Source organism: Pipra filicauda, unplaced genomic scaffold (assembly GCF_003945595.2).
Source record: "Pipra filicauda isolate LSUMZ 115617 unplaced genomic scaffold, ASM394559v2 scaffold57_size4234018_pilon, whole genome shotgun sequence".
NCBI classification, from domain to species: domain Eukaryota; kingdom Metazoa; phylum Chordata; class Aves; order Passeriformes; family Pipridae; genus Pipra; species Pipra filicauda.
Window position 1 is genome coordinate 727,717 of NW_024104731.1, and position 14,923 is coordinate 742,639.

General features: G+C 39.1%; 1 protein-coding gene across 8 annotated transcripts in view; it reads left to right on the forward strand.

Moving 5' to 3' along the window:
• Positions 1-14,923, forward strand: part of MTUS1 (microtubule associated scaffold protein 1) — a 132,578-nt gene that overhangs the window by 93,960 nt on the left and 23,695 nt on the right. For 7 of the 8 annotated variants that reach the window (XM_027735365.2, XM_027735361.2, XM_027735366.2 and 4 more), the window contains one exon: positions 7,156-7,373. In XM_027735365.2, the coding sequence (XP_027591166.2) occupies positions 7,156-7,373 (218 nt within the window). Of the gene's footprint in view, positions 1-3,080; positions 3,571-7,155; positions 7,374-14,923 lie in introns of those variants that run through there. The other variant, XM_027735367.2, reaches the window with a different exon arrangement.

The window sequence follows — 14,923 nt, forward strand, 5'->3', positions numbered from 1 at the left end:
CAAGAAATCCAAGGGTGGGATGTTTTTGTTTGTGGAGTGGTTGATTGTTTGGGTTTTTTTTGGGGGGAGGGTGTTTATTTTGGTTTGGTTTCTGTTTTGTTCCATTTTTTTTCTTTCATTGGGGGAATATGTTCAGTTACCAATTATAATTGGTTGTAAACCAGATTTTTTGAAAAAGGGACAAGTCAATATATAGATGCAACTAGGTGCTTCCTCTTTCGTGTTTGGGAAATGAAACTATCCTGGTTGCTGTTGACCTCAGTCTGACCTCAGTCCTAGTTATACTAACTGGTCAGCCTCACAGAACATGAAACCACCTTGAAGGTCAAAGTAATGGATTTTTTTCTATGATTCACTGTAAGGTTTGTGTAAATTCTTTTGTTTAATATTTCAAATGTGCTGTGTTACTTAACACTGTGAAGTGTAACTGTTTACTGTGATTTAGTGAATTTTTGTCCTGACATCAAAACTATGTGTCATGCTTTTTTCAGATGTTTTAAATTCATGGATTTTATTCCTATAATACTAGAGCTATAAAAATAGGGATATTTTCTGCTAGGTAATTTGTAATGCAAAAGAAATACCTTAAAAACAAAATACCCCCCCCCCCCAAAAAAAAAACCCAGACATATCCCAGATTTTATTTAAATAAGGCCTTTTTTGTTTTGCTCAAATCGCCTGATTCCTTAGGATCAATCAGACCTCTTAGTTTAAGTGAGGAACATACTAAACACATAGATTACATTCTGGGTAGAACTAATGTATTCATATAAAGTAAGAGACCAGTTTCCAAGGACAGCTTTTCTTCAGTATATTGCATTCTAGCAGAGAACACTTTGCAATTGGAGTGGGTGCACACACGTAGAAAGAAGGCTGCAGCTTTTGGATCTGGTGATGCTAGACAGGAATGACAATTGCAGCACCTAATTAGTCACCTGAGCTTCGTCAGGCAGGCTTTCAATGTAGCTTATGGACAAAGGCTTCCCTCAAGCACTCATTGTTGTCCCAGTTAGGATTCTGCTCTGGGTTGTTGTCTGGAGGAGCCTGTTCCTCTACAAAGGGACCAGGGGTATCAGTTGTAGACTCTCTTCCCAAAAGCTTTTTTTGGTTGGTTGGTTGGTTTTTTGGGTTTTTTTGTGTTTTTTTTTTTAAACTTGCTGAAATCACTGTGTGCGCTCTTCATGGAATTATACCTTTAAAATCACCAGAAGATCAAACCTTAGGCAGGAATGCCCTTGGAGCTATTTCTCTTCGTATTAGCACAGGATCCATGTTACTTGCCTAAAGTAGGTCAAGGATGATATCTGGATTCAGACCTCAAATTGGGCTTCTGCAGCTTGTGTACTAGTCTTTAGCAGTGACCGTGTGAATGATAATTCTTAGGAGCTCTCAGGATAGCAATCCAGCAAGGAATGGTGCAAGGGAACGGAGAGGGGAAGAAACTACACCTGTGATCTGTAGCTGTGCTGGGAAATCCCATCGGAAAGCCCATGTCTGGCTTTCTGGCACATGATACAGAGAGTCAGAAAAAAGCTCCATCATCAACATTGTGTCCACCAGGGGCTGTGATAACCACTGTGATAGCAAAACACTCAGCGAATACCTGTAAGCTGTGAGGTGCTCAATGTGGAGGGTGCATCTCTGATACCTTCCTGGTCCCATGAGTATGCCTGGATTAGTGTGGGAGGCAAACTGGCAAGTGAGCAGGTAAACTTTCACTGAAGGCAAGACTCCCCAGATTGGGTTTGTGGCCGGCAGCACTGTGGTGATTTGGAAATCCTGCATCTGTACACGCATGGGCTATTGGCATTCTTAGTGATGCTTCCCAGCCCAAAACAATGCTGTTGGGGTTATTGCAGTTTTTGATGGATAGGTCTCTGCTCTGGGGCATCTGTGGGATCATCACTGTCTGAAAGCATTCTGGAATCATGACAGGGCCAAAGAGTGGTGTAGAAGTTCTCCTGAGTTCCAGATTGTGTGCTGCTCTGACTCCCGTTCTGCTGGGTGTTGTGCCGAATACTTGCTCACCTCTTTGAAAGCAAAGACTGATGCCTTCTGTAGACCAAGACCTACGTGGTCATTTTTTCTGAACTCAGTCCAGTAACTGGGTAATTAAATTGCTGTGTAACAAAACAGCTAACACCCTGGTGTATTAATCTGCCTGTTTTTACATGGAGCCTAGACCTATTAAGAGTTCTGTGCTTAAAAGTAACAAGTCTTAGCTTTTACAGAGAAGAGTTAACACTCAGACCTGGTAGCTAAAAGGCTTGGCCTCCTTAACCTGCCAAAAATATCTTGTTAGTCAGTTTTCCCATATTGCTCTGGTAGCTCTTTATTGTTTTTGAACTACAAGGCTTCCTCAGGATCTGAGTTCTTCCAGAGATTGCTAAGAGAGTATTGCTAGCTGTGTGAATAAGGAGGAGGGCATTCAGTGGAAGTGCAGCAATGTCAAACGTGTCCACAAATGTACTCTGAACACTCGCTGCAAACATTAGCAGAAGGACAGGTGCATAATCACCTTGTTGAATATATAATTGAAATAAGTATGTACTGTTGAACTGTTTGGCTTTCAGCTCCTGCAGGCAATTCGGGCTCTCTTTGAGCCTTTGTGTCGGAAAGGAAGGGCCAGTGTGTTCTTGCAGAGTGTTTGGCTGCATTGCAACAAACCTGGTTACTGATGCCCAGGCGTACTTTGATTGATGCAGAGATGAAATGACTTTTGGGAGTGGCTTTTGGGGTGACGTCCCACATACAATGATGTCAGCAAAAGATTTTAAAAAATTCAGGTGTGGCATAATCTGCCAATTAAACTGATTAGTGCTCTGGCTGAGTCCTGAGAAGGAGCTCTGACTACAGCTGTGCTTGTTGAAGGCTTTTATTTAGTGCCTTTGGCTCACTTGTATGAGACTTTTTACCTAGTACCTTCACTGCAGCACGCTGTAGATTGCAGTAGAATACTGTACCAAGGCTATGTGCTAGCTCTCTTGCTATCAGGGGAAATCAGCTACCAGCTCACAAATGTCCCTGACCACTTGGAAGCTGTGACAGTGGAAGAGGTCCTGCGACTCCCGGGGATCGAGATGGAATGCATTGCTGCTCTGTTGGCAGAAGTGAAAGCTAGCCAGGAAGCGATGCAGGCTGGGCAGAAGGAATTAAAGCACGATGTGGAAACATCTCAGAAGGAAATCAGAACAGTGTTAGCATTGCAAAGGAGCCAGCAACAGGTGAAGGAAGATCTCAAAGCAGAGATGAAGTCCAGTCACTTGGATATAAGAACTGTGCTTGAGGAAATTCAGCGAGTAAGAGAAGAAATGGAAGCTCGGTTAAATACTCAGGCTGATCTGGTCTTACTGATCAAAGAAGTGAGCACCAATTTAACGTGTGTAGACAAGGCTTTCCAGAAAATGGAGGAGAGGCAGAAAGTTTTTACCAACCTGCACCTTCCCACGAGAGAAAATGTTGAGCAAGGATTTTTCTTTGAAAAATGCTTACACCAGACGCACATTGGTTTTGAAAATCCTGTGGAAGCTAACAGTTTGGATGAGGAATGTGAAAAGAAGGTGCTTGGGGGTAAGACAATTATGACTTCAAGTGTGGAAAGAGAAGTGAGGTTGTTTCCACTAGTGCTTGTCCAGAAGCTTGTTTAGGCTATTTGGAATGCTTTTAAGAAATGTAATTTTTTTAGAAATTGAATGTCTTGCTTCTAGTTAGTGTAGACATTTAGTACCTAGAGCTTCCTAGTACATGATAAGCAAAGGAAGGCTTTGATTTGGTTCTGCAAACCAAAAAAGCACGTGGTAGATTTTTCATCTGGTAATCCAGCAACAGTGCACAAGATAGGGAGGCTCAGGAAACCAGCGGTACCTGAGGTAGCCAGCCAGACAAATACTGTGTCAAGTACAGGACAGAGCCCCAGCACTTAAATGTAACTTTATGGAACACACCCTCTGTACTGACAGTTGAGTATTTCTTGCCATTATATGGCTATTAACCACAGAAGCTTTGTATGGGAAACAGTTTACTTTATGGAAAAGCTTGGAATGGGTTTAATTTAACTCCCCAGTGAGTTAGTCTTGGCTGCTGTGCCATCCATGTAGTGACTGTAGAGGGAGTGAGAGGATTTGTGGACCTTTTCCAAGGTCTAGATCAAATCTTCTGTGAATGGTTCAGTGATCAAATGGCCTAGTCTTTGCAAAATAGCTTTTAAATTTTTTCTTCTTTCCTGGTATGAAGAAGGATAGGACCGTAGATGGCAATTCTGTTCGGTTACTGTGCTATATGCAGTACTTGCGAATCTGATTTCTAGTCCTCAGAAATGGAGCTTTTCAACTAGATTGGATACAGTGGTTTTGAACTTGTTGGAGAGGTGTCCAGAGCCTAATTTATGGATGGAATTTGTTCTGTTTTACAAGTCTGACTGTACAAAGGTGGCAGGTAAAGAGGCCAAAGTGAGAAGGACTTGGGCTGGTAACCAATACTGTCGTTGATGTGGTGGTATCAATAATCAGATTCATGATGCTTTTGTTTTGATGAAAGCATGGCTTTTGTTTTGACACTACAGCATGCTTTCTATACAAATCTGGAAACGATCTGTCATTGCCCAGAGGTATGTAGGCCATAAATAAGCATTGGAGTGTCGGTAGTGTTAATCTGTAAAGGCAGTTCATGCTAAAGGGGGTTTATGCTTTTCAGCATTTGAAGTGGCTGTGTGTAGCACACATCTATGATAAAATTGCCAGCAGGAATGTCACTGAATTTCACTTCATGCATGTTTTTTTGTTCAGCTTTTTTTTAGAATAGTATCAAGGACTGGCTTGCTTGGATGCTTGAATGAGCTTCTAGGAAAATACTTGTTGGTCTGGGCAGCACGATAAAAACAGTGGTATGAAACTGGTACAGTGATAAAGGCTGGCTGAACTCTGGATCCAGGGCATATCTGGAGTCTTTTGTCATTTGTGGTTAGCTGGTGTATCACTGTATTTAAATGAAATATCTTCATTAGGTAACTGTGTGATGTAATTTTTTCTCAGAGTAAAAATTATCTGCAAACATTTGTTCAGGTTTAATGCAGCTCTGTCAGGGTCCTAAAAATTGATGTAGAACTCATTTAAAATATTTAATTAAATTTTGACATTCACTAAATACAGTGTATCAGTGAATTTACCCAATACTCTTAAATCAAGATGAATGCTCTGGTTCTCTATCATAAGTGGAGCATTCAGGAGGGGAGCTGGAATATATGAGAGAGTAGGAGTATGTAAGCTGGTAGGGAAGGGAAGAGCTGACTGTGCGTGTTTATTGTCTAGTCCCTGCTCCTTTTTTTTTTTTTCCCCTCTCTCCTTGATTATTGTCTCGTGATTTTTCAAGGAGCTTCAGAAGGTAACCAGTATTTTCCTACATGCAATACTGTCCATAAGATTGCTGGAAATTTGATATGGTTGCTCTCAAATGTGAACTGTCATTCATGTAAAGATGTCTACTCAAAGGACATTGTTATATCTGAACTGTGAGAAAAGAAGTGGTCACATTAGTTAAAATGGTGGTAAAAAGAAGATAACTAGAACTGGCAGCCAAGCTTTAGCATTTGTTGTACAAATTTGTATTTTGATTTAGGTTATGTTGATGCACCTTTTAACAGCTCTACTCTTAAACTGCAAGATGATATGTTTCTAACTGAAAATATACCCTTAAACAGTCTGCATCTCTGAGCAGAAGTGTAGGGAAGTCTCCAAGAATACCAAGGGCATTTGAATATGATAAAGCAATATGCTATCAATTCTCTGACTAGCAGAAAATCTTGCCCAGAGAGGATTTATTTGGAGAATTAACAGACTCGGGAGGCACTTTATACCCATCTCAGTAAGAAAGACACAGAGAACATTAGTGTTTTGAACAGGAATCTTGTTTTCAAAGGCTTTGAAAAGAAATGGAGGCTGTGGGAGACTGATGTATTAATGCAATAGTTGATGTGGCAGTCAGGCTCACATTAACTGAGAATCAAAGCTTTTGTCATTAACACTGTCTCCAGTTGTGAAATTGAACCTTACACTGCTGGGACTATTCTAAAGTCACTTGACAACCTTCAAGCCAGGTGATTGGGCTGTAGAAAGGACTGCCTCTAGTTGGTTAGTTTGTCCCATTTTTCTGCATGTTCCTACTTTCTTTTTCTCCAGATCTCACCTCTCAGGTTTTTTCACTTTATCGTGAAGAAATCTTGTTAAGTTGAAACTATACAAAGTAATCTGCTTAGATGTCTTCATTAAATTGCCAAGGGATATTTATCTATTGCATCACCCTTTTATTTCAAAAGTGTTTGTTCATTCCCTTTGTGATCAAACGGGGAAGACTGGCCCTATCTGCACAGCAGTACTGTACTCCCTTTCCAGTCTGAAGGCAGCAGAGAAACCTATAACCTACACAGCGTTTACGAGTCAAGTGCTGGATTATGTAATGTGGCTTCCTCTGACATGAGATGATTGTGTACTGTGAAAGGATTGAGGTTGCCACATAACTACGAATATTAAATCAACAATGTAATTTCTGGACTGTGAATATATATTGAAATATATTACATTTTAGAGCCTTTTTAAAGTCTTATCCTTGTGACTGAAATTGCTGGCACTAAGAAATGCTGCAAGACCTCTAGTTAATAAGCTCAGATCTGAACTGCAGAGAGGGGAGTTTTTACAAATAAAAGTTTAAAAGGAAAAAAAATAACAAATGTAGAAAAAATGATTTTGTATTCAGCAGTATTTTAAAGTGCAGGACATATGAAATCTGTGTTGCAAATGAAAGTGGACAATTCTTATGTTAGAAGTAAGTTACTGTATAGGTAGGATGACAGAGATCTTGCATTTTCTAAAAATATTTGTTCAAAGCACAGTGAAAAGAGCATGTTGAAAAGTAAACCACAGAGTGTACATGAAGGTGAAGAAAAAGTGCAAAACAGTGTATCCAAGGTTATGGTGCTAGAAATTAACCTGGCAGATGATAGTGCCTGCTCTGCAGTGCTACTGAAATAACCCTTTCTCCTAGTTAGTATTTCAGAAAGTGTTTGTAAGAATTTATAACTACTTCCTTTTGCACCTGTCCTTTTAAGTTTTGGTGAGATTTCAACATAAAATGCATATTAATTAGTTGTTGTTGTTGTTTTAGTTGACAAGGGCAAGCAGCGGAGTCCCAAGAGCTCGTGCATACAGACTCAAGGCTCCACAGATGCACGTTCACCTGGCACAAAAGCAGCAGAGTTGACACAGTACAAAACAAAATGTGAAACCCAAAGTGGAATCATCCTGCAGCTGAAAAAATTCCTGGCATCCAGTAACCAGAAGTTTGAAGCATTAACTGTTGTCATCCAGCACCTGCAGTCTGAGGTAAAAACTCACAACTCATCAATTTTGGCTTTAATTTTTTGAACTCTTCTCAACAAGGGCTTCAGAAAATATTAATATACCAATACCTAAAATCTGTGCTTCCATTCCAGTGGTTTCTGTTTTCTTCTGGAGGTGATGCTCCTGGCATCAGTTGGATAGAAAAAAATGAAAATCCTGACACTGGGCTTTATGGCCTCTTTGCAGCTTCACATGCTTTTTAGAAGAGAAGTTTGTAGTCAAAGAGTCCTTCAGAATTGAGTAGCTTTCCAAATATGTACTTCAAGTTCTGCCCTTGTAGGAAAGATTAGTTTCAACATGTTATCTGCATGACCTTGCTTTATTATCTGACATTGGATGGAAGAGTATATAAGGGGTAGATACGTTTTTGAGCTACTCAGAATAAAGTCTGAGTTGTTACGGTTTTGTTTATTGTTGGTGGTATCTTAAAATTATCCTGCATTGTTGGTGGTGTCTTAAAATTTTCAATACTTCATTAAAAAAATACAGAAATGCACCTGGAAATACAGAGTGGAATAATCTGATGTGGTTTAATTTTTATTTGTTCTGTTTGAAATACTTAATAACGTGATCACTTTGATACTACAAGAGAAACTGTTGGTCTGGTTTGAAAACTTTTGAGAAAAGAAAAATCTGAAGTTAAGGAAATGATAACATTATGAACTTATACTGCACAGCTAATGCAGGCTTTAATAGCAGTTTCTCCTGTGTTTATAACTAATGTTCCAAGATTGGTGTCACTTTCATTTCAGCTGTTCCAATATGAAGTGATTTTCCAGTCTGGGATGCAAAAGAGCACTGGGTTGTCTTAGGACGCTGCCAGAAACGTAACATTCTCTTCTTGTGGGATAATAGCTGCTTGCTTTCATTTAATCTGAAAGTGCTGCATTTAACTCCAAGTCTGGTTCAACTCTAAAAGCAGTGGCTCTTAGCCAGTTTTCTGGGATTGGTTTGGCTGTTTTTTTAAAACTCTTGATTGGAAGACCTTTTTCTGCTAAGGAACTTGTTTAAGATCTTCAAAGCAATTTGATACATGATTTTTGGATGCCTGTCATCTAACACAATATTGTGAAATTTATATGTGAAATTGTCCCTGCTAAACTTCTGTGCAGTCTTGTAATTACTGAATAATAAGCACACTGATTTTTTTGGTAACTTTTATAATTAAATGTCTTGGCCTAGTTTCTTCTCTCAAATATTTTGTATTGCAACATTTTAAAGTTCACCAATACTTTATACATGTTATGTTTAGTGAGAAGAAGCCTGTCATACAAATCTGCTTCTTCCAGGCTATTTTACAGGTTGCTTAGCCTAAATGTGATTTTTTTTTTTTTTTTTTAGTTTGTTGTTTTTTTTTTTTTTTTTTTTTTTTTTGTTGTTTTTTTTTTTTTAAAGAATAATGGGGTTTTTAATTAAAGAAAATGTGGTATTGAAGATGGAGGGAAGAGAGAACTGCATGGAGGAGACTTGTAAATTTGCTCCTTATTCCTCTTTGTTAGTCTTTTGCAGATGGAAAGAAAAATTATTTCTGTCAAATTGTATAAAATTAAGTATCTTGGACAGTTAAGTCTGAGCACATGAAATTAATATGACATATACCAGTAATTGGTATTAAGATTGCTCTCTCCTTTCCCGGGATAAGACAATACTTGCTGAAGAGTCACTGTTTTATTCTTGTGTACATACTATAGGGATGAGAAGGACTCTTCTGCCGTGGTGGTGTAAGGAATACTCAGAATCTGTTAGTTAGCTGAAAGATTTCTATGTTTTAGGGAACACTGTGAAGAGTTGTTCTGGTTTTGTTTGTTGGTTTGGATTTTTTCCTTTAGAGTGAGATGTGGAGTCTGGTACAGCTAACTTAATTTCAGTTGACCATATGATTATTTTTCTGAAGTATCTCTTGAGGGACCCCTTTGATGTAGCTTTCAAACTCTTTGGATAAACTCAGGGAGAAACCTGAAGTTAGGTTTGAGTTCATGAGGCAGGGTCTCATAGGTTAACTACTGCAGAGCCAACCTAAAAAAAGCTTCAGCTTTTCTGGTTTTCAAAAAAAATAAAAATCATGCTTAGCTGATTACATGAGGAACAAAGCTGTGCTTCCTTTCTTCCCACTACAGCAAGTGGGAAGAAGTGAAGTGACATAATGCAGTGTAAACCTAAGAAACAGCTCTGGAACCAGAGGAAGGACCTGCTCTTGACTTCTATGGTGCTGGTCGGTCCCTACAAAAGACCAGTTCAGTTTGCAGAAAGCTAAACCAGCCAAAGAAAACATTTCTTTGCCAGGTTATGATGTGGACTGTCCTAATGTGTGGTCAGAGCTGGTGCAAGGGTGAGATGGGGTCAAGGACTGGACTGGCCAAACAGAAAGAGCTGGAGTGAGCAGTTGGAGTACTTTGAGGCTGAGCAGCCCAGCCCAAGCCTCTTGGCAAAATCTGCTCTGGCCTCCCCTGCTTTCCCTCCAGAGCTGAAGTTCCTGGAAGTTGATTCAGCTGCTAGATGTGTTTGGTTTACTTTTGTGTTTGTTTTTTTTTTTTTTTTTTCCAAGAGTTCCTAATGCCATTTCTGCACAAAAGTTTCAAGTTGCTTCTTATGAGCTCATTTGAAGTGGAATATAGCTGTGAATGAAATCAAGACTTGCTTGCAATGACTTCTCTCAGAAATGCAGCCAGCCCGTCTGGAGTGAAGTTGAGAGGGTACTATCAAATGGTTAAATGGGATTGAGCAATGCTGCTGTGGTGTTTCTAGCTAAGCAGGAATCTCTGGCAAAACACTGCCTGAGCTCAAACCTGTTTGTTGCAAGGGTTACCTTGTAGCTGTCAATAGTAACAGCTGCCTCTGATAAAACCTTCACACCTGAGCTGTCAAGTGTTTCTTTGGGGAGGGGGTGGGTTTCTCTGCTTAAGTACCTTCACCAAGACTCTTCTGAAAAAAATCAGAAAAACCTGATGTCTGCCTCAAAGGAGCTGTTGTTGCACTGGGTTAATGCTAGATGGAAACTCTCTTGGCATCCAAAATACTTGATGGCAGTGAACAGTGTGGCTGATGAGAACACCGAGTTTTTCCATTGTTGGACAGCTCTGTGTGTGCTGGCAGTGACAGAAACACGTGTCAGACTGTGGGCTAATCATAAAAAAAGCGAGTTTAGTCTTTCTAGACTATTGCTCTTCCCCTGGTCCACTGGCAATTCCTGTGACTTCATGACTATCTTCCTGTTTTTTAAATTCAAACGAGAAAGGAAAAGTGGCAGTACAGAGGAAATGGTGAAATTGGCCATTTACAATAAGTCCATGAAGTGCCAAGAAAGCTGTTTTCTGTTAACATTTAACTGCACTGAGCTCTGAAATTTGCACCTCTGCATTTGAGTTGATCTTTTAACTTCCCCAAGTATTTATTTTGCTTAATAATTTTGAATTTATTTCTTGTCCCTTCAGTAACAGATGCGTTCCCCGAGGCTTTAAATATATGGTTAGCATGTCTGTGGTAAGTCAGGCTGGGGATGCCTGCAGCTCTGCCGTCTCTTCCCTTATCCTTTTGTATGCACAGGCTTCTTTGGGAAGCCAGTTCAGGCATCTAGTTTGGGAAGGGGGAAAAGAAGTTATTATGGGTCTAGTTTTATAGGTCTGTCCACGTCCAAAGTGTTATGGGTATGTCCCGTATGTGGTTCACTGCAGGAAGGAGTGGGAGTGAAGACCCACCAGTGCTGGGGTGGGGTGGGAACGTGTACCTGAGAGGTCTGCAGCTGTGACTAGGAGCCAAATGCTCCCTTGGGAAGTTAAAAAAAAAGATCACCAGCTAATGAGGCTGAGGCTGTGGCAGCTCCTGCCTGAGCCTCTACTTCTTGCCTCCTGAGGGGTGCTCAGCCCCTCTCCCTGCCTCAGGGCTGCCCCCCACAAGGCTGTGTGAGTCCTGCAGCAGGGGTGTTTGAACCTCCAACTCACTGCTGTGTATAGACTCTTACATCTTTGGGGGTGGAGGGTGTTTTAGCAGCGTGGTAGTAGCTTGGTTTTAAATATGGTTTTAAATTTGTCTGTTTGAGAGATTCAGCCTTCAAGTGAAAAGGTAATGTACAATTAGAATGACTTCAATGGCTTTGTAACTGTTCAAAGCATGAATTGACAGATACTTCCCTTTTATCCTCTCATTTTAGTGTATAAACTGCCACATTCAGAACTACTCAAGCTGTTTAAAAATTTTAGATGGTAAAATGTTTATTATAAACACCCATTTTTATTCTCCTAGTTTAATAAACGATTCTAAGCATTTCAAGAACTTTTAACAGATTCTGCTATAGAAATGAGCTTCAAATTTGTGTTTGTGCCACAAGATACTACAGAGATGAACAGAAAACTAGTTTCACTGTTCAGCTTCTCTTGGTATGGTTATGGGAAGACTGGTATTTACAGTTGAAACTTGGGAATGTCTGTGATGTCATCTTCAAGAAGTTTCCTTCATAAAGGAAAAGGCATTTTGAGAGGCTATAAAGCCTTGACTACAATATGTGGATAACACTAATTGTGAGTGTGACACAGGAAACAACATGAGCATGTGCTAGAAATTGTGTGGCTGAAACAGGCTTCTGTATTTCTAGCAGGAAATAGAAATGAATTATTAGTATATGACCTGCTGTAACTGGCATTTCCTGACAAGTGCATGACTGTAAGAGTCGAGATACTAGTTTCCTTGAGAACTTCTTAGCACTTTAAAGAGTTTTATTTCCATTTTGGAATACATGAACACATGTATCAGAAATACTTGTTCTGGCCTTTGTACTGGTTCAGCAGAAAATGTTTATATTTATCAAATGAAAAATGCATATCCTGCTTAAGGAGCAGAAGTACACATTGCATCACTAAACCCCAAACCATTTATAGGAAAAGGAAGAGTTTTTGAACAATTGTATCTTTTGACCTGTAAGTGCAAAATATATTGGGAGACCTGTTGTTTAGATTTGCTGTCTTTAAGTTCAGTCTATACTTTTGATTTTCTAGAACCTAGCATCAAACTTGGCCAGTTTTCATTAGAATCTTCATCCCAAGTGTATTTCTGCTCTTTAAATCTGGCTTCCCAAAATATGGACATAACTTTTTCCAAGAGATAATAAGGATATTTAATTCAGATAATTTTTATGTTTCTTTATATTAAAAAAGAAAAATCACATAGAAGTCAAAATATAATATCTTGAATTTGAGGAATGCAAGTATTTTCTGTTCAGTGATGGAGAGTATTTGAGTAATAATACAGTAGCTTCCTCCTGTAGAGCAAACCTAGGCTCTGGCAGCTTGCATCTGACAGGTAGCTGTTGGAAAGCAAGGAAGCTTGAGATGATTCTCAAGGCTCCTATAAGGTGGTGTGAATGAACAAGAATATTTTTGGCAACAGACTGAAGATTTGTGTGCTCTAACATCCAGAAAAACATTTTAATCCATTAATTACTGTGAAACTAGGCTTTGATGGAGACAACTTTTTAGAAGACGCCTCAGTTAAGCAATTTATTTGGTACACCTGGGTGTTCAGAATGGACTACCGCTGGAGAGAATTGGGAGTCCTGTCCTATAGTTACTCATAGCAAAAGGTGTCTTGGGAAAAGACACCTTTGACCGAAACAAACTTGGTGTTTCAGGCCATCAGTGTTGCTTCCGACAAAGCAGCTGATTTTCATGACTACCTTGTTATTTCTTCTAATGATCTTTTGTTCAAGAAGATGCAGGATTAATGACAGTAGCAAACTAGAGGTGCTATTACAAAATATAAGGGAGCAGTTAGTGGAAGAAAGAAAATAACATCTTTCCATCTTGTTTCCCTCTTTTGATCTGTACTACCGTTTCAAGTGAAATTCTAAACAGCCTTAAAAATGGAATGACATGAAGAAAATAGTGTAATATTATGTTCAAGCATTGGTTCTCATAACATTTCTAATAACTTTATAGTGGTAATTACAGTTTTATAGACATGAGAACTTAAGCTGTGACAGTATAACTTGCCAAAGTTGCATGGTATCTGATGGAGACTGTCCAACTCAGATGAGCTGGACTGAGACAGAAAACTTTAGAAAATACTGAGAAGTAAGTAGTTGCTTAGATAAGGTAAACTTACTTTTTACGAGATCATGAGTTTTACAGGGAAGGAAGGAGTCATTCTATGTGACAAGTGAGAACTAATATTAGAGTTCAGAAGCCCTGTAAAGTAGAAACCAGGCAGTTACAGAGAAGTTAAATAACCTGTATTACTACATCAGGACCTAACTCTGCAAGGCTATTCTGTGAAGGTGGACATCACTTCTAAATGGGAAAACAAAGATCCCTATGAGCCTAATAATTCCACGTAATGCCTGTAAAAGCATGAAGAGCCCACAAGTAAATCCATGTTAAATACATAGTGACTCATAGGAATCCTGTTTGACTGGTTCTGTGCTTTAGTGTTTCACACACTAAACATCGGGGAAAAAAACATCTGATTCTCCATAAAGGTACCTAGCAAATAAAAGACGTAAAATATTAGAAATTACAGTGAGTCTCTATCAGCTAATCACATAAGTGTTGTTTCTGAGTCTTAATTCTGTTTGAAGTAGTAAGTCAAGGTGAAAACTGATCGCTTATTTCACTTAGTAAGAAGGCGGTGCATAACACAAACAAAGCCAAGAGTAAATTAGAAGTAGTCCTTTCACTGTATATTTATTGACTGGAGATGGTTAATGACGTTTTCATTTTATCACAGTAATAGTCTGCTGCTCCCTTCAAAAATACACATGGAGCAGAGTGTAAATCCTGTTTATTGTGCTACTTTCTTGGCTCATTTCTTTAGCTTGCTTTTGCACCGAGTGATGCAGGAGAAATGACTTCTCAAGGGGGATTTAGGTGACGTAGGGAGGAGGTGAGTTTAAAAGAAACTAATTTCTAAAATTGCTGATTTCTAATTAGAAGATTTATTTAGAGGATTGGGTTTTGCCAGGAAAGAAGGAACAGGGACTGGTAGAAATTCTGTGGTATAAGGACCAAAATCATCAAGGCAAATGTCATACTGCAAAGCGGATATGAATGGCCCTTTTGTTACCCCTTGATAATTACCCCCAGGCTGTAGCTGATGACACATGAGTGACTGGAGTTTATGCAAAGGTATGACTCAATTTCTACACTATGACCAATGATGATCACCATCTTTTCATGACTGGTGCTGCACAAAGATGGAGTAGATTGTAATTTCTAATGCTTTGTCCCCAAGAGGAGTATCTCCTCGGATGAGGAAGACATCTTGTTCACAACTGAGACTGTACCAGTATTAATACTATATAAATTATGATCTCTTTTTCAACCTAAGCTCATCTCTTGTAAGGTCTAAACATACATGTTACAGAAGTGCTTGCAATTTTATAATTCATTAAAACTAATTTATTATGTTTTTAAGATGCTCGGCATTTCTCTCTTAAGTTTAAGAGTAAGTGCTTGTGGTTTAGTTTGACAGCAAATGGCTTGCAAAAACCAGGCTTTCTTTTCCCAAAATAAAATTAATTTGGTCCTATATATGATAATAAAACA